Genomic DNA, 20160 nt, shown 5'->3' on the forward strand with positions numbered 1-20160 from the left:
TAGCTATATGACAACCATTTCAGAAATTTATGAATACACCTGGCTTTTGACCCAATAATTCCCCTCTTAGGAATCCAGCAATACTAGGGCGGATAATGACAGATGCATTCACACATTGACTGCTCTGTTTCTGCTAAGCCTGACTATTTAAAACACAAACTCCTCAGTCGGGGGTAACTTAAGGGAAGGAGGGAAATCCCATTAAGATAATGACGTGCCTTATAAAATGTTACTGAAGACTTTTTAATGATATGGGGAAATGCTCACAACGTTTTAAATGAAGGTAAGCAGGATGTAGATGAATCTGGAAGGAAAGCCTGAAGAGACAGTAGTGGTTATCCCTAGCTGCTGGGATTATGGATGACTTCTCAGTTTTCTTTTTTATGCTCTTCCTACTAGTTTTCTACAAAGGGAATACATCCCTTTTATTCTCAATATGAAAAAATTATTGGGAACAAGAGTATGTTAAGAATAGATTGCAGGGCTTCCCTGGTGGCGCAGTGGTTAAGAATCCGCCTGCCAATGCAGGGGACACAGGTTCAAGCCCTGGTGCGGGAAGATCCCACATGCCGTGGAGCAGCTGGGCCCGTGAGCCACAACTACTGAGCCTGTGCTCTAGAGCCCACGAGCCACAACTACTGAAGCCCACAGGCCTAGAGCCCATGCTCCGCAACAAGAGAAGCCACTGCAACGAGAAGCCCACGCACCGCAAGGAAGAGGAGCCCCCGCTCGCCGCAACTAGAGAACGCCTGCATGCAGCAACAAAGACCCAAGGCAGCCAAAAATAAATAAAAAATAAAATAAATTTATTAAAAAAAAATAGATTGTAGCCTAACACAACACTATAAAGCAACTATACCGCAATAAAAATTTAAAAAAAAAGAAGATTGTAACACCTGTTAAATGACACCAGAGACATAAGCAATGCTATCCAGACTATGGGAAATTCTATGGGACAAACAACTCATTTCGTCCACATAGAAATTACAAAGAAAAAAAAGAGGGGGTACCCATAGATTAAAGACATTTTACATACATGTCAAGTTGAACCTATGGATTGCATTTGGATCCTGGTTTGAACAAATCATTAAAAAAAAAAAAAAAAAGATAGCTGGGGAAATTTGAACACTGAATATATTTAATGCTATATTGAGAAAATGTTCATTTTTTGATGTGCTCATTATATTTATTGTGGTTCAGCGTGGCTGTTGTTTTTCAAGTCTGTATCATTCAGAGATACACAATAAAATATGTATGGATGAACTGAAAGGATTTCTGGAATTGCTTCAAAAATCAAGGTGGGGCGGTAGGGACAAAAACAAGACTGGCCAAAGCAGATCACTGTCGAAGCTGGGTGACTGGTACGTGGAAATTCCTACTGGTTTCTCTACTTTTGCATATGTGTGAAAGTCACAAACAAACCAACAAATTAAAACAGAAACATGCCCAAAGTAACTGAGCTACTAAGGAAAAAAGAGACTACAAAAGCTATTTGTGTGTGTAGGGGGGAATCCAAGAATGCAAAGTATTACAAAATAGTCCAATAATAAAATCCATGTTCTTTTTTTTAAGTCAGAAGGTATTCTTTAAGTTAAAAATCACCTGACAAAACATCCCATAGATCCACCTCTTTCAGATGGTGAGCTTTCTGCGGGGCAGTGGCGGGGGGTGGGGGGAGACACAACACACGAGACTGGACGGCAGAACTGTCCTGGAGCTTCAGCGCGCTACTTCTTCAGTCTTGTGACCTTTGACAAGTCATTTCAACTTTCTGAGCCTCCGTTTCCTCATCTGTCAAATGAGGAAATGGTAGCTTTGTTGCCTTAAAAAGTGTTGTGGATGAAATGAGACACTACGTAATGAAAGCACTTTGTAAGCAGTTATAACAGAGTACAGAAAAGCTGGAGAGTAAACCCAGAGCACAACTGCTCGTAAAATCACGATTCACTCCCTACCCTTTGTAAAGGAAAATCAGAGAGATCAACTCTTTTTGAAAATACCAATTCTCTTGCTAATCCCTCTGATACCATGTCACAAACTGGCTGCCCAGACAATGCATATAAATTATCCAAATTTAAATGCTTCCCATTCAACTTTAAGGAAACAAATCCAGAGGGGAAAATGCTTTCTCTTCCACTGGAATATGCAGGTCTTGTTTGTGTGTTTGTTTCCACTAAGAAAGTAAACACTAACCTGACTCTCTTCCTTTCCCTTGCACTTTGCAGCTAAATCACAGCAAAGTCAGGCTGGCTGGATGTGGGAAGGGTTTGGCTGCGGAGCCCCAAGCCGGGTGTGATTCCCGGCTCCATTATTTATTAGCTGGGTGGCACAAGGGTTAGAAATAACACAGACAGTTATTTCTGTACTCAGGACAGAGCTGGGACTCAAAAAGTGAGAGCGGTCACTGTCCCTGAAATTGCTAGCCCACTGAAAGACTGCAGGATGCAGACACCAAAAATCCAGACCAAAAATTCAGCTTGGCATCCACGTCTTCCATGAATCTGTGGCAAGATCTCCAGGAAATTTAGCAATCGAGGGTTTTTTCCATTTGCTCTATGCAATTGGTAGGCATATAACTGAAGTCCAGAGAGGTAGACAGCAGCACTTGGAAAACTTTTACCAGTCCTACCCTCGACAATTATAAATCAAATGCAATTTCACTCTACCCTTCATTATTTTAGTCAAATTTCTGAGTGACGGTAGGTAAAAGAAAAAGCGGAGGGGGAGAAGGTATCCCTGGCCTCAAGGTGCTTACAATCTACTAAAAGTGAATACATGTATGACCATGAATAAGTATATAATTTCGTTAATTAGCCAACTGGAGGGGAAAAAATGTGATTTCCATGACCACCCAGTGGTATTTAATATCTTGACAGGAAGTTCTTATTCAACTCTAACCGAAATATCTCATGCTTCAGGTGAAGCCTATTTCCTCATTGTTCTATTTCATTAACATTCCATTCACAACATAAAGCATTCTTCCTTTAGGACGAGTCTGAGGTAGAAAGAGCATGGACTGGTCTGAATCCTTTCTAAGCCGAGCCTGTCATCTGTGAAACGGGCAACAGTGCCCACCCCACAGAGCTGCTGGAAGGATTGAATTAAGTGGCATGATGTGTGTAAGGCATCCAGCACAGGGCCCAGCGTAGAGAAGGTGCTTAATTGTAGTGCTGGCGGATTCGGAATTTGTTCAAACTCTTTTACTCAAAATGCAGAAGCCTTGAGACAGTGACAGTGTTCTTTGACTTGGCACCATTTTATTTACTGGGAGGCAGTGCATTCATTTGCATTGCTATGAAAAATATTACTACTATTAAAGCAGCAGCAGCTGCTGGGCCAGCAGTGAACGCTTATTTTGATTTGCACTTCGTGGAAATAAGGAGTATCTAATTTTATGTAAGTGCTATTAATGTGAATAAACATTACAAGGAAAAGGAAATGGGCTACATTTTAAAAGATGATTAATGAAACATAAAAGAAGACTCCCCACATTTGAAAACAGCAAAGACGCTCAAATTATATTTTGTGTGTAACTGGCCAGTGAAGTCACTTAAATGGAAGGAAAGCTGCGGGCCCTCGTCAGACGTTTAAGCAGCTTCTGTTATTCGACACTGGGAGACAGCCAATCAAAGCACACATTTCCCCAGCAGAGCCCAGCTGCCCTGCCGTATCTTCCATCCGCCCTGGGTATCTAGGGGAGATTACTTCTGAGCACCATGTCATCACTGTGGGTTTAAACGGCAGTGGGGTGCTTCTCCTCCACCCACACCCTGTGTGGAATGTTGGTCTTTCTTGACCACATCAGGAAAGCTACAGTTAGGCAGCACGGCGCCCTGACCGCAGCCTTTCAAAATGTCCCAAATGAATACAGAGCAGAGGGGTCACGGGGAGGCGAGACTTGCAGAGGGAAGGGCAGAGAAGCTAACATCCCCAGGGCCGCTGGTGCGAGGCACGGGGCTGATGCTGGTCCTCCTGACTACCCTGCGAGGGAGGCACTGTCGTCTCCATGTGGCTCTCACTCCAGTAAAGGATGCTGACAGTGGGATCAGAAGACCAGATCCGCGTCCCATCGCCCTGTGTGATCCGGGGTAGAGAGGGTGTTTCCCTACTCTCTCAGCTTTCTCTGAGGACCACCATCACGCCCAGTCCCTGCTGAAGAGGGACCACCTCCCATCTGATAGCCCCACTAACCCACCAAAGCTGACTGCACTAGCGGCGGTCTCCTGACCCCAGCTGGCTGACCCGACCCCCGTCCCAGGTGTCCCAGCCAGGCACCGAGACTAAGCTGGTGGGGGGCACTAGAGCCAGGGCTGCCAGTCTCTACCATTTGCTCAGGAGAATATCCTCACTTCCTACCATTCTTGCTCCTCGTGTTCCATAAAATACCCCCCATGAGTCCTTACAATAACCCCTCATTGTGCCTGAACTAGCTGTATTTTGTTTTCTGGGGGGAGGCAGAGTCTGTTACTTCCAACAAAAGAGCCTAACACACTTGGGCTTTCTGGGTCTCAGCTTCCTCGTCCATAGAAAGCAGGAGCTGGAGAGATGGTCTCTAAGGCCTTTTCCAGCTCTGTCGAGTGTATCCCATAATAATACAGGGCACTGGGGACACGGCCGTCCTTGCCCTAGCCCCTGAGCACAACGCTACAGAAATACAAGGTATCCAGGCTCTATTAATAATAGAAAGAGCTTGGAAGAACTTATCTTTTTCTCCATCCAAATCACATCTGGCAGGGAAAGGGATGGTCTGGATGGACTCTGCTTTCCGTAATAGTTGCTACGCGCAACACAATCATCTTTGGGGCTTTACCTCCCTGGGGCAAGAGGCTCTGATTTTGTTTTCCTAGCTTCTGGGTGGCTAAATTGGGTGCTGTCTTATCAAAGGCACACATATTCCAGTTCTTTTGGGAAAATTATACCATAGCCTTGGCATTAAAATTCAGTTCTTACGTAAGTGACCACAAACAGCACCATGACACAGGGCTGCTCAGAAGGGGCTCTGGGCGGGAAGAACCCACTGTGAACTCCCAGATTCTGTTAAGACCAAGCGGGGTCCAGGGCCTCCAGGTCTGACCTAACTCCTGCCCCACAAATAATGAAAATTCATCTTACTGACACTGAAAAGAAGTTATGGGGCTTCCCCGGTGGCACAGTGGTTAAGAATCCGACTGCCAATGCAGGGGACACGGGTTCGAGTCCTGGCCTGGGAAGATCCCACATGCCGTGGAGCAACTAACCCCGTGTGCCACAACTACTAAGCCTGCGCTCTAGAGCCCACGAGCCACAGCTACTGAGCCCGCGCGCCTAGACCCTGTGCTCTGCAACTAGAGAAGCCACTGCAATGACAAGCCCACGCACCGCAACGAAGAGTAGTCCCTGCTCGCCGCAACTAGAGAAAGCCAGCACGTAGCAACAAAGACCCAAGGCAGCCAAAAATTAAAAAAATAAAATAAAATAATAATAATTTAAAAAAGAAGTTATGAGGCACACAGAAAGGCAAATTCAAGGGTAGATCCTTTTCTTTGAAGGCGCCTGCCTCCAAACCAAAATAGAATTCCTTGTGGTCTCAGTGCTTCAAGCTGTAATCAGTAAAGCAAACAACCAAGCTGCCACGCTCTGTCCCAGTCAGGGCCAAGACATAAATGCTTCCCCCAGCACCTCGCCACAAATGACCAAAACCAAATACCTGCATTTATTATGTAACAGAGAACGCGGCTCATTTCCCCAAAGCCCCAGCAAACATCAAAAGGGGCAGCGCTGCCCCAGCTTTGACACACCAATGGAGGGGATACGGCAGAAGGAGGTCAGGGGGAAGGAAACAAAGAATCAGCAGTGACACCAGGAAGCACGGACAGCAAGGCTGCACCGGCAGAGCCCATCAGACCGGCCTGGGTCCGAGGGGGCAGCACTGGCCACTGGCTCCCTGACTTCACAGCAGTACCGCCAAGGGCTGAGTATATAGTAAAACGGAGTTGACAGTCTATTTCAGATCAAGTTGGCTTTGACCGTGACCCACCCCCACCAGGGGTGGGTCACGTGTTTAGTGCTGCCCTAGTCCTCCCTCTAGTCCCATCTGCGCCTCCACCCTCCGGCTCCTCCCAGGCACACAGCTGGCTCTGTCACTGGCCTCATCACGCATCCATCCGAAATGACTCGACTCTACCGAGGCGCATCCTCTCGGTCACACATTCAAGGGTCCAACCCAATTGATAATAAACAGCAACAACGGTGACAGTGAGAACAATCATGTAGAGAGTCCTAACCACGCGGGGCACGGCTGCACGTGCTTCACATACACTGACTCACTAAGAGGCAGGCACTATCCCCATGAGGACACAAAGACACGGGAAGGTTCAGTGACTTGCCTGACACACGCTAGAAGATAAGAGGGCCTGCAATTAACCTCGGCAAGGGAACTCTGTCCTCCTCGACCCAAATGTCGCCGCTGGTCCACAGTGGAAAGAGCTCTGCCCGGCTCTCCATCAAGGAATGCTTTTCACCTCCTTCCTCCCCGCCCCACGGGAGGAAGCCTGACTAATGCGACAGGTCAGACCTTGGCATTCATAGGGCCACACTTTACCAGTGATGCAGTCACCTGATGAGTGCCGCACTTGCATTATCTCCTTTAATACTCAAAACAATGCCATTTATTCATCGAATGAGGAAACCGAGGCTTAGCTGCAAAGTGATCCCCATCCAAACCATCACTTACTCGCGTTTAAATAATACATGTGGGGATGGCTGAGGCCAAGGTCTGCCTCTAGTCCCCAAATGACTAGGTTACATAAATGGAAACCACCTCTCTGAGGCTCCCTTGACTCCCAGACGTAAAGACAAAAGTCTGGGTAACATCTGAACATCCAACACCACAGACGCTTCCAATGAAAGCCTCCCAGCCCCACATCAGGGACGGCCGCTGCAGCTTAGCACAGCAGGTCATGTGAAAGCAGGACTTACCAGCAGAGCGGCTGGCAAGATCAGGTTCCCAAATTCAGGTTCATTCTCCACTCCTTCTACCTGGAAGCAAGTTCTAGGGGACGACACTGGAAGAGCCATCATCGCAAGAGCCACAGGGTCCCCCCCATCCCCCCCCGCCCCGTGTACAACCAGCCTCCATAGCCCTTTGGGAGAGCAGAGTGCAAAGAGCCTGGGCCAGGAGTCAGGAGACTGGAATTCAAAGCCCTGCCTAATTTCCTTCCCATCTTTAGGTCTCCGTCTCCACCTCTGAAAGCAACATGACTAAACTGGATCTGTGTGGGTCCTTTTCCTTCATGAGCTTTCTCCCACCGGAATACAAAACTCGAAGCTTCTTCTAGCAAACCAAAAACAAGAATGAGAGAACATTTTGCTTCCCAATTTTAGGAATCTGTAACTGGCAATCCAAGTATCTGATGAGCAGGAGATAATCAGTGCCCTACCACCAACCGGATGTATTTCAGCCAAAATCCAAGACAACTGGCATGAGAAATATGCTGAACGACACTAGGAGAGGTGTCTATTAATTTTCCTGGGCTACTGCCAGTGGCTGTTGGACCCACATGGCAACTTCCATGGGCCCCTCAGAGACCAGGTTCCTAGGCTGGCAAGCACCAGACTAGATTTTCTCCGAGGCCCCTTCAGCTCTGATGTCCAGAGTTCCCAGCACCCAGCCCAAAGGCAAGGCTGTGATGGGCAGGAAGCCAGATGGCAGCCAGCCGGAGAGCCCTGCAGCAACTCCAACCCAGAGTCGCGGTTCTTTAGCCGGGGCTGCAGGCAGCTCACGGGCAAAGACAGGTTAGTCAACAGTCCCAGACCAAGTATGCCAGGGTGGAGCTGGAAGCCACAGGGCCTTTTCCACTTCTGCCCAGGGAGGACTGCTGGCAGCGCTGTCTCTGACTACAAAAGACAGAGATTTCAAGAGAGGTCCAACAAGAGGTCTCTGAAGAAGAGAGAAAAACAACTTTCCCTTTTTCTTCTCTACCCCAAACTATCTTTGTCTCTCTCTCTCCCCATCTCTGGCACTAGAAATCAAGTGGAGATAAGAAAAATAATCAGTAGACATCTGCAAGACAAAAAACAAAAAAACTAGCAGACAGGAAGGACAAAAGAGTGAACTAGAGATGAAACAGAAAGGCTTTCAGATCCAGAGATCCTGCATTCAGAGCATTCACTACTGTGTGACCTTGGCGAACACATTTTACCTCTCTGAGACTTGGTTTATTCATATGTAAAAGAATGATAAGAATGCTATCAGACAGGGGTTTTATTAGATGGTAGAAGTGGATAATGTTCTTTAAACCCTGAAGATGTATATAAAAGGCAAACAGCATTAGCTTGGACTAGCCGGCTAACAGGTTTGAGTCTCATTTTAGAAAGAGTATGAGTTCTGGTACATAAAGAAAGTGTCCTTCTCTCCTTGCTTCTATAGGCAAAGGTATTCTTCACTCACTGGCCTTTGCTGGTTATGTCCAGAGAAAACTCACCCTAAGTACCTTGGGACTGAGGGTTGAGCCACAGAGCCCAGAATTTTGCATGGGACAGTGGCATCGGGGAAGACCTGTTCACCTTTTGTTGTTTTATCTTCAAGAGTTCAGGGACAAAGTAAGCTTCTTAACCTTAAGCAATGCAAAGGACCAACTCTGATTTTATCTAAACCCTTCCTGAGACTTGTTTTTTTTAAGACTACAACCAAGTTTAGCAGCCACTATATAAAGGAGCACTTCCTATTACGTTTACCAGCTTTTAAGATTTAAGAGAAGTAATGCAATTGCATTCTAGAACACTGGGAGCTGATGAACAAGATCAGACTCCAAGCCCTGGCCATACAGGTCCTACATGTGAGATTCCCTAGAACAACACTTGAAGACTTAAAAGCATTTATCAAAGACTGATGACCTCTAGTCATCAGCATGGAAGAAGGTGCCCCAAAGAACATGGATAAAAATGAAAACTTACACGGGGTGGGAGGAAACACATACAGGTGAAGTCTGACTGGCATGCATGGAAACACTACAGATATGGGATTAATTCCCAAATCCACTACTTACCGTTTGTGTGATGCTGGGCAAAAGACTTAACTATCATAAGATGAGGTCCATGGTAACAGTAGGGTCAACGTCAGCATGAAATAACAGTGTACGGGGCTGGCACACAGTAAGAGCACTAGCAGCTGGTAACCACTGTTATTTTGGAAGAGGCCTTGATAAGGAACCTCCATTCCACACTTTCATTCATTTCTTCATTTAGCCAAACATTTCTATGCCTTCAGAAAGGACTGAACACTTCATGTGCCCATGCTAACACAAGCCAGCCTCTGATGCAAGACCCACACTTGACTGAAAACCTCCTTAAGAAAGCTTTTAGACTGTTGAGGGCAGGGCTGCTCATCTGAGCATGCCCACGGTCCAGCACACTTCAGGGCATGTGTATGGACAATTTGTATATTGACCACACGAGTGATTTAGCTTGTGTCACAGGATAACGCCCTATGTTATTTCCCCCACTTACGAGCTGCCCCTTTCTACCCTGTTAAGAGTGATGGCCCAATTGAACTCTCTCTCCAAGACCATCAGATTCTCCATAACCTAATCCAGGTAGCACCGCCCCCCCGTACCTCCACTAGGCTGTACACAGCAAGCGCTCCCCCAAAATATGCTGAGTGAGTGCTGTTCCTGGATAATGCCAAATAAGTTCCCGCATTTGAATCTGAAAAACCACACGCAAATCTGTGAAAGCACAGGGGAGAAAAAACAGTGCATTTAAGTATTAACCTTGAAGAACTCCCTGGAACGTGAACATGAAGAAAAACCAAGCCACCTAGGAACTTAGGTACCTCTGTTTCATGAGACCAAAATGAGAAGGGACAATAAAAGTGAAGCCTCCTTGGGACTTTCCTGGTGGCGCAGTGGTTAAGAATCCGCCTGCCAATGCAGGGGACACGGGTTCGAGCCCTGGTCCGGGAAGATCCCACATGCCGCGGAGCAACTAAGCCCGTGTGCCACAACTACTGAGCCTGCGCTCCAGAACCCGCGAGCCACAACTAGAGAAAGCCCATACGCAGCAACGAAGACCCAACACAGTCAAAAATAAATAAATAAAATAAATAAATTTAAAAAAAAAAAAGTGAAGCCTCCTACTTTCTCTACAAAACCCTTGGAATATGTCTTTGTAGACATTTAGAACGTCTACTTTATGTCTTAACTGTTTAGGATTTCCTAACTCATTTACTTACTAGCCATTTGACCTTGGAGACAAATCACTTCATCACTTCATCTCAGTTTTCTTCTCTGTAAAATGGAGGTAACAACTGTCCCTCCTTCATAAAGCCTGTATGAGGGTTAAGTGTGATCACACGTGCCGTGTGTCTTCAATGCGCCTGGTACAGAGCAGCTGCTCAATAAATGGGCAGACCATGCCTCCTCCACCGTCACCAAAGACAAAAGTGCTGGGCCAACACTAAATAACGAAGCCGACCTTCGTGTATCATATTGGACTCTCCCTGTCACCAAGCACTAAGTATGGACCAATCTAAGCCTTTTTTAAATGGACAGTCTATTCTACTGTCTCCCCCGACAGTGGTCCTGGAATGTGCCTGCTTGCTGCCTTCTTCGGAAAGCTCTGCCTTCTCCTAGTCATTTACTCATAATTTCCAAACGGTCACAAGTCAAATGGCACACATCAGTGTGCTCTGGTTGCTGAATAAGCAAAACACTGGCTTTTTGCTTGGAAAACACTCACACACCAGCATGAAACCCTTGGCAGCCCATCCGCTCTTGCCTCTCAAAAGCAGCCACTCATTGTGTGCCAGCCACGCCATGACTTCCAGAGTCATGTGGGACCCTTTGCCCCCAAAGGTGAAGCCCAGAAGTAAACTCTTTTCCTTTTTTACCACATATTTCTGACCCAGCTCCTTGAGTGCGCATCACAGAGAGACGAAAATAAAAGCGCCAACATCTGCAAAGCACAGAACTCTTTGCCTACAGGACACAGCAAAAGGGAGAGTGTGGGCTAATTTGGGGTTCCAAGCTAGGAGATCTAATACAATCTTTTAGGTGAGACTTAGGAATCCCAAAGAGCAAAAAAGTTCATAAATAAAAAGGAAGACAATTAGTAGAACTAGAAAAAGATTTTAAAAAAAATTCTAAGCTGCCCAAATTAATTCCTATTCCTGAGTTCCCACATCACCAAAAAAGTACCCAAAAGTTCTATTCTTAAGAATAACCACAAGATAACACAAACAGCATTCTTAAAGTTTCCATATATCTCACTCATGAAGCGTAGGCCAACAAGATTTCGTGGTCTGCCCCAAAAATTTTCCTTATATTTTGAGGATAACAACCTTAAGCCCCATATTTTTTTTTTTGATTAATTTATTTATTTTTTGGCTTTGTTGGGTCTTCATTGCTGTGTGCGGGCTTTTCTCTAGTTGCAGCGAATGGGGTCTACTCTTTGTTGCGGTGTGTGGGCTTCTCATTGCAGTGGCTTTTCTTGCGAAGCAACGGGCTCTAGGTGTGCGGGCTTCAGTAGTTGAGGCTCAGTAGTTGTGGCTCGTGGATTCTAGAGCTCAGGGTCAGTAGTTGTGGCACACGGGCTTAGTTGCTCCGTGGCATGTGGGATCTTCCCGGACCAGGGCTCGAACCTGTGTCCCCTGCATTGGCAGGTGGATTCTTAACCACTGCGCCACCAGGGAAGTCCTAAGCCCCATAATTTTTAAGAACTGAATTCTGATCCACTCAAGACATTTATGCTAATGTACCTCTTCCACATACGTAAGCTCGGGTAGAGAGGATTAAAAATTCAACTGTGGTGATTATCTATCAATTAAGAAACTAAAGGGCATATTTCACATTTATGCTAAAGGCAATCACTCACGAGTCCAACGTCATGGAATACAATTCAATAGTTAAAAGATGCAGACTGGAGACAATGACTTCTTGACCAGGACTGCACTTGAGTTCAGAAAAACAGTTACAAAATTATTGTGCCACTCTCTATGAAACATTCACTGTGATATTTTGGAGAACATATCAACGTACTCCAACATGACACTTCTGAACTTCCAGCCTGGTTCCAAGTCCTTCTCAAGTTCATAGGTGACCATGTTTGTATTATCGCCAGGTCTGTTTTCCTGTCTAACCTTGCAAAACAATATTCCTCACCAAAAAAATGTATCTGCTGCATTTGCCGTTAAATTTAGTAACCTCAAACGAAGATCAAGAGCAGCTGCATGTAATTTTAAAACATTAACCCTATCCTCTGGTGTGGCCGCAAAGTGTGGGCACATACCCCTACAAACAGCATCAACAACTATATACTTACCCTTATCACACCCCACACAAACAGAATACAGTGACACTATCTGAATGTGCAGAAAGGGAAAGTTAAAATAATTGACAGCTCTATTAGCAGGCACTGAAGAACTTCTCTAGAAGGAAAATAACCGCTCAGTCTAACCGATGTCACAGCCTTTAGAAGCATATACAATTAGTACAGAAGAAGGATGAAAAATGCTCCCATATCAGCATGTTTCAATTTATCACAATCAAGTGAAGGACAGACTTGTCATAGGGTTCAATGCCTGGCAAGTCCGTTTAATCCCAGACACCAAGCATCAGGCTGGTGCAACAGACAGGCACTTGACAAAAACAAAAACAAAACAAAGAAAAGAGCCATTTACCTCTGGCTTTCCAACAAATCTAGTTAGATGATATTTCTCCAGCTGAATTTCAAAATTCAGTTCAATAACCCAACGTTAACTTCAGAGAGACTCCAGAAGCAACCTCAACTGGCATAAAACATGCAGACTAATTCGCAGCATCAGGCCAGCAAAATAGGACCCAGCACTAGCAGGAACGTCTCCCCTCCTAAAATTTAGGGCCCCTGGGCTTCTGAACACCAGTTCTGCTTGTAACCTGACCCAGAGCGAATATCAAAGCCTGCATCAAGAGCAGTGTGCCCACAGAAGCCCAAGCTTCTTAATGTTACAGAGGGGGAGCCATGGTGAGCTTAAATCAGAAAGCGCTTCCCAAACCTCAAGTAAACCAACCACACAATAATAATCTACGCAGGGAAAACGATCTGCCTTCCTAACTTCCCCCAATGCTGTCTTTTTCAGTTGAAATAGGTTTGGCTCCTTTGGAGGGTAGTGGTGCTTCATGGCACTTACAGATGGTGCAGAGTTCCAGGGCAAATGTCCTATTTTTATGGAGGTTCGGAGGCTTCTGCAGCTCCTCGGCTTGTGGGTTCCTCCTTACCTACCCACTCTGCCCAATCACTAATTCACTTAAAATTTTAAAGGAAACTGCTACACCCCTGGCTCTGCCCTGGGCACCCACAACCGTTCCCCGGAGGACCTGGATAAGAGGGGCTGTTCTTTCTGCAGTCTCAGGCCTCCCTGCTTCCTGTCTAGCCAGCTCTTCCAGTCACCATCAGCCTCGGGTTTGCATTCACAGCTTAGGAGTTCCCTGTGGGCAGATCCTGCTGGCGCAGCAGCCTCAAACCCTACCAAACCATCCGGCCAGGGGAGGAGGGTGAGGAGCAGTCTGCACAGATATCTCTTTCCACCCAGGGCTTTAGGACTAGAAGGGAGGAATCCCGGGGTGGAGGCAGTCCCGGCCTGAGCCCCCTCTCATTCCTTTGGGATTTTTCCACCGGCCCTCGCCTATGCAGCGAAGCCTGCCTGGCCAAGCCGGGCCTTGGAGAGCTGCATTCACTGACCATCTCCCAGTCCCTTGCTAGTGACCTTGGCCACAGGGCTTCGCCTCCCTCTGCCCTCGGTGGCCTGACACCACCTACTTCGCGGGTTACGAGAGGGTCACAAGCATGTGGAAAGCGCCTAGAAGCCTCCTTAGCACCCAGGAAGGGCGCAAGAGAGGGAGAGGACTTCCCTCTTCTTCTGCCTCGGGCTGTCCAGAGCCCGCTCAGTTCTCTCCCCACCTCCAGCTCCGGGGAAAATGGGGCGGGGGCTGCACATCCCAAGTCCTCCGATCACCTGGGAGCGCGGTGGGCGGAGGGGGTCCCGGAGGGGGTGTGGCTCCCCAGGCCCCAACATCCCCATCCTCCCCGGCTCGGAAATCGAAACAATCCAACTGCGAGGCGGCGGCCGCGAGGGGAGGCAGAGAGGCATCCCAGCGGGCGGGCCGGGGTCCCCGGCTGGGGGGCGGGCGCCGGGGGCGGGGGGGGGCGGGGTGCGCGGAGGGCACCGGCCCCGACCTACCTCTTCCAGCAGCGTCACGGTGTTCCTGCAGTTGTGCAGCCGCGTGGTGAAGCTGGACGTGGTGGGCGAGTTGTAGTCCTCGGTGGTCTCGGCGATAAACTCGGAGACGGAGATCTGGTCCGGCATCCTGCCGGGGAGGGCGAGACACAAGCGGGGGCGGGGGGTGAGTCACGGCGCAGACTCCCGGGGCCGCGGGCCGGCCGGCGGCTCATGAACGCCCCGAGTGCAGCCCGCCACCCGCCGCCCGGCCTGGCGCGGCTCGAGATCCCGGCGGCGGCGGCGGCGGCAGGAGAAAGGGCTGGCGGCCGAAGCAGGCGGCGGCGGCGCTCGGCGCGGGGCCCTTCAAACTCCGAGCGGCGCGCGAGGCAGGGGGCTCTCGGGGACCCGCCTCCCTCTGCTCATGCCGGCGGCGGCGGGGGAAGGGACGCGGCGCTGCGCGGGGGCCCGGGCTGGGCAGGTCGGGGCGGCAAGCGCTGCCTCCTCACACTCTCTGACAGGCGGCGGCGCGGACACCGACTGACTGAGCACACACTCCCGCTGGCTGGCTGGCGGGAGGCGGGCGGCGCTCCCGCTACAGTCACGGGGACAAACAAGGAAGTGCTCTGCGCACGCGCCGCCGCCCCCTCCTCGCCGCGGCCCCCGCCCCGCCCCGTCGCCCCCGCTCCCAGCCCGGCCCCCGGGCCCCGCCCGCGCGCGCGCGCGCGCCGCCGCCCGGGCCACGTTCCGACGCCCGCTCCCGGGCGGGGGTCGCGCTGGGCGGCGGAAGCCCGCGTCCCCGGTCGCCCCCGGAGGGGTTACTCCGGTGAGCTCGTTACTCGAGCGTTTCGCAAGAAGGGGGAACCAAAAAAAGTTGTGCGCGTTCTTTTTTAGCCCAGTGTGCGTGCAGGAAGCGAGGCCCAGAGAGCCGCCTCCTGCTGCGAGGGCCGCGGGCCCGGCGACAGGGGCACGGGGCGGCCCCCGCGGCCGCAGCGAGGAGCCGGCCCGGCGGCCGGGCTTGCAGCTGCCCGCTCGCCGGCTCCGGCCCTCACTCCCTTTCAGGGCGCTCACCGCCTTTGGAAGGCTAGTTTTGTGCAGTTTGCTTAAGTCGCTAAAATGCTAAGTGAAGACACTGAAGGGTTCTTTCTTTTTTATAATTTTCTAATCTTTCATTTGCATTTTTTTTTTTTTTAACCTGAAGAACAGACGAGGGTCAGGGGTGTAAAAGGCATTTCCCGAGGTGCAAATGGTGTACAACGCCAAGCAGATGCCAAATTTCAGCGGAAAAATTACCAACAGATTGCTCATTCCTCGGCCCTGGCAGATGGCTGTTTTGCTCAATCTACTTAGTCCAAAGAATCCATTTAATTTCTCACCATTGATTGCGGATGAAATTGGTTTTGAAAAAAAAAAAGCTAGGCCCTTAGGAAGCGCCTCAGGATTGGCTCCTGTAATTGGAGCCAATGGGAGCCGCCCGGTAAACTCAGCTCCCAAATGCTCCCCCCCTGGGCAGAAGGCTGGCCCCGGGGCCTCCCCTGGGATTGAGTTCCTGCCATCTTGTATGGTTGTCTTGTTGTCTGACAACCTTCCCCAAACTACAACGGAGTGCCTCAAGGCAGGGAGGGACCTTGTGGACCTGTCTTAGCATTGGGCCTGGGAGTGATTGTTGAATGAAAACGCATCTCCTCGCTCACCGCCAATAACTATTTAGTGAGGCCCTGCTGTGTGCCCTGGAGATTCCGCAATAACAATGAGCTGCTCTCCTGACCTTACCTTCTAGTAGGGAAACAGACAAGCAATACTTACGTAATATAAAGTGGAGTACATACAGAGTAACAAAGTGATGCAGGTGCTGTGGTATAAAGTGTTCAGAGAAGGCCTCTCTCACAAGGTGACATCTTGAGTGGAAAAGAGAATGAGGGGCTGCCTCGTGCTGTTGGCTATGGGATCTTGGCCTTCAGTTGCCTCCCAAGAAGAGGAAAGATGAGGGCACCAACCCCATGAGGCTGTTAAATGATAACGGATGAGAAAGTGCTTTGTGCACAGGAAAGCCACTGTGAGAGTTCCAGCTGTTTTGTCTACCTGTGCTGGCTGTCCTGAACCTGCACTGTGCCTCCAGGGAACTGCTCATTTATGTTAGGAAGGCAAGCATTTCAGCTAATGAAAGGAAGGCCTTGGTAAGGCAGCATAAACCAATAAAGACTCTTCCCTGGCAAAGTGAGGTGTTGAGACATCAGTTTTGAGAGGCATTCTAAAAAATAAGTAAAGAAGCAAACAGGCACCCTCCTTCTCCTCATTCACACTTTAAAAGTTTGGTTTGGGACGCACCAAGGCTGAGGTTCTGGGGAGACAGCCAAATGGCCACTGCAGGCCATTTAAGACCTGCACCCGGGGGCTTCCCTGCTGGTCCAGTGGTTAAAAATCCACCTTCCAGGGCTTCCCTGGTGGCACAGTGGTTGAGAATCTGCCTGCCAATGCAGGGGACACGGGTTCGAGCCCTGGTCTGGGAAGATCCCACATGCCGCGGAGCAACTAGGCCCGTGAGTCACAACTACTGAGCCTGCACGTCTGGAGCTTGTGCTCTGCAACAAGAGAGGCCGCGATAGTGAGAGGCCCACGCACCGCGATGAAGAGTGGCCCCCGCTTGCCGCAACTAGAGAAAGCCCTTGCACAGAAACGAAGACCCAACACAACCAAAAATAAATGAATAAATAAATAAATAATAAAAAATAATAATAAAGGAACTCCTCTAAAAAAAAAAACAAATCCGCCTTCCAATGCAGGGGACACGGGTTCGATCCCTGGTCGGGGAACTCATGCCACGGAGGCAACTAAGCCCGCGCTCAGCAACTACTGAGCCCAGGTGCTCTGGAGCCCATGTGCCACAACTAGAGAGAAGCCTGCGCACCACAGCAAAGAGCCCGCACGCCGCAACGAGAGACCCCATGTGCCGCAACTAAGACCCGATGCAGCCAAAAATAAATAAATATTAAAAAAAAAGAAAAGACCTGCACCTGGAGGTCACTTGCTCATGTGCTGTTTTTGACAGACTGGCGTATGAGCCACCAGAAGAAAATCCTACCTCTTTTCCCATATACTAACTGGGTCATCCTGCATCTAGAAGGTTCTGTGACTGGAGCAAATATGGCCGCCACTAGCTTGGGCTAATTAAGCTCTCTGAGCCTCAGTAACCGCATGATACCCCATGCAGCAGTTGAGAGCCCAACACCCAGCACTTAGACTTCCATCCATTCCAGGAAGGCCTTCCTCTAGTCTGGAAATCAATTTAGACTTTGATTTTGCATTATTTCTACTCTTCCCTCTATTCCAAGTTGTCATCGAATGCCTGTCACCTCCTCTGGGCTGGTAGCTGTTTCCATCCCATATGTATGGCTTAGAGTAAACACTCGATAAATATGAGCCATTATGAAAAGCCTAGAGTCAGTGAATAATTGCCTCAATTCCAGGAGGCCTGGATTCCAGAGCTTTCTCTCCTAATAACTGATGCTGTCACCTTGGGCCTTGGTGCCATCACTTGTAAAATAAGGGGGTGGGTGTGTCAAAATGACCACACAGATCCCTCCCAGCTGGAGCTGAGTCTGTGTATCCCCTCAGCTCTACAGACGCAAGGAATAAAGATTGTTACAACAAGCTAAGCTAACTGCGATGGTCAACAGCGGGGATTTCTTTCTTGACGGAATTCACCAGAGTCCAAACTGCTGCCACCAATTGTTTCAGTTTCATTTGAAGATTATGTTATGTATCTGCTCCTCCTCCCCATCTCCTCCGGCCAAGAAAGGAGTATGTGAACAATGAGATATTGTGCCCGGGTAAATATATACCTCCTTAGACTGGGCTGCAATTAGAATTTCAAAGGTTCACACCTCCACCCACCATTTCTAGGGTTCATGGGCCATAATCCTTTTTAAATTTGAAACCATGCCCCGAAAACCATTGCTGGCTATCTTTTGCGAACAGAATCTGATGCAGGCAAAACTTAAATGCTGGATTCCTTTGTGCAGAGCTGCTCAGAAATACACAGCATCCCTTCCGGAGCCAGGAAAAATACACACACATACTCGTACACGTGTGTACGCATACTTGTGCGCACCCAGCTCTGGCTAAAGCACACATCCTCTTTGTTTTCTTCGTCATCATCCCCATCAAACACCGTTCGGCATCCTTGGACTCAGCATGCCTGTTTACTCTGAGCACTGCTGACCAAGGTGAGAATGGTCCTTACAGAATACTTTACTTCTCCTTGAAAAGCGGCGGTAAGAATAGCGATGGCTTATTCCCCTGGTCAGCAATGGCACTACTGACCCCTCAGTCATCAGGGATTGTCTGAGTTAGGTTCCCAGTTGCAGGCTCCACTCATCCATCTGCCTAACAACCGAGGAGGTGCATTTACAAGATAGCTGACAATGCACCGGGGGTGGCAGAGTGGGGAGGGGGTGTGAGGTGCTCTCTGGGCACGAGAAACCAAGAGGAGCTACTGGTACTCTGATCCACGGTGCTAGGCAGCGGCCCAAGCCGATGGGATTTCCGGAATTACAGCATTCCTCAAAGGCTCCCAGTGCCTTCATGGGACAGGGACAATGGGTGGTGTGGGAAGAGAATATGCTTTGTGTTAACTGGGACCTGGATTTGAATCTCTACTCTGTCACTTATTAGCCTTGTTTTCTCATCTGCAAAATTAGTGTAATAATAAAACTACTACACTGCAGGTTGTGTTACGTGAAATAAAGTGAGAAGGTATGGATAAAGCAGTTTGAATAATCAGCCAATGTTAGTTCCCTTTAAACTCCCTTTTTATGTGAAGTATGACTATAAATACATCTTTTTTCATTCCAAGACTCAGATATCTCCCTAAATTAATCACCTGGAGGGGGAAAGAAGAGGGGCAAGGGGAGATTGCACAGTAATTCCCAAAGTCTGGGATCTCAGATTTGGGAACCGTCTTTAGAGACCTTGCTTATTCTTGTAAGTATCCCTTGTGAGGTGAGATCCATGAGTGATGGATTCTGGAAGTAAATGAACAGTATCTAGAATCAAATAGGATGAATACTAATCAGGATCAGAACTGAATTGAGGCCATAAAATTAAAGCCTCTTTTTCATGGAACACAGTTCCTGTAAAGAAGGATATTCTGACCAAGACAACTTCTAGAGGACAGAACAGGGCATTTGTTTCATAATAGCATGAGTTATAGGCTGATTCTCATGAGGAAGACTTGGCCTCACATCTCTACCACATAGCAGCTATTAGACCTCGTTAAAGTAATTCATGTCTCTGAGTCTCGGTTTTCACATCTGCAAAATGGGGGCAATGTTATTAACTATCTCTTAGTGCTCTCAGGAGTCTATGAGCTAAAGCCCATAAAGTGCTTAACAGGGTCTGAGACATCATAAGTGGACAATACTTTTCAGGTATTATGGGAATATTGAAAACCTTATCTGGAGATAAAAATTCTGATATTCCTCCCCCCCAAAAAAAAATTTACTGAGAACTGCAATATACCTGATGCTTTGCTAAGTATAACATTTTGGACACACATATCCTTCTTTAAACTTCATGACAACTTTATAAGGTAAGTATGATTATCCTAAACTTACCAGAGAGAAACCCGAGGATACTGAGGTGTAGGATAGTATTGGGTTGGCCAAAAAATTCGTTCGGGTTCTTCCATAAGATGTTACGAACGAACATTTTGGCCAACCCAATACTTTCTGAGCTCCCGTCCTGGGCCAGGCACTGCCCTGGTTGTTATATAGGCAGTGTCTGAATTCATCCACCTAACAGTCGTGACGTGGGAGCATTACAATAATGGAAACCAAGACACAAGGTGATCTCACTGCAAGTTAATGTCCCAGAGCCCAGCAGACGAAATCCAGGGCTTTTTCTACTGCCTGCAAAAATCAGGCTCTCGATGATACCTCTCATAGTGCTACTCCGTTAGATGTCTTTCCCGACTCAGGCAACCAAAGAAA

The 20160-nt window shown here is 48.4% G+C and overlaps 1 protein-coding gene across 2 annotated transcripts in view; it reads right to left on the reverse strand.

Annotated features, from left to right (window-relative positions):
- Window positions 1-20160, reverse strand: part of ASAP1 (ArfGAP with SH3 domain, ankyrin repeat and PH domain 1) — a 350516-nt gene that overhangs the window by 254006 nt on the left and 76350 nt on the right. For both annotated transcript variants that reach the window (XM_068525312.1, XM_068525311.1), the window contains one exon: window positions 14195-14321. In XM_068525312.1, the coding sequence (XP_068381413.1) occupies window positions 14195-14320 (126 nt within the window). In that variant the 5' untranslated portion in view covers window position 14321. The remainder of the gene's footprint in view (window positions 1-14194; window positions 14322-20160) is intronic.

This window comes from Eschrichtius robustus, chromosome 17 (assembly GCF_028021215.1).
Source record: "Eschrichtius robustus isolate mEscRob2 chromosome 17, mEscRob2.pri, whole genome shotgun sequence".
Lineage (NCBI taxonomy): Eukaryota > Metazoa > Chordata > Mammalia > Artiodactyla > Eschrichtiidae > Eschrichtius > Eschrichtius robustus.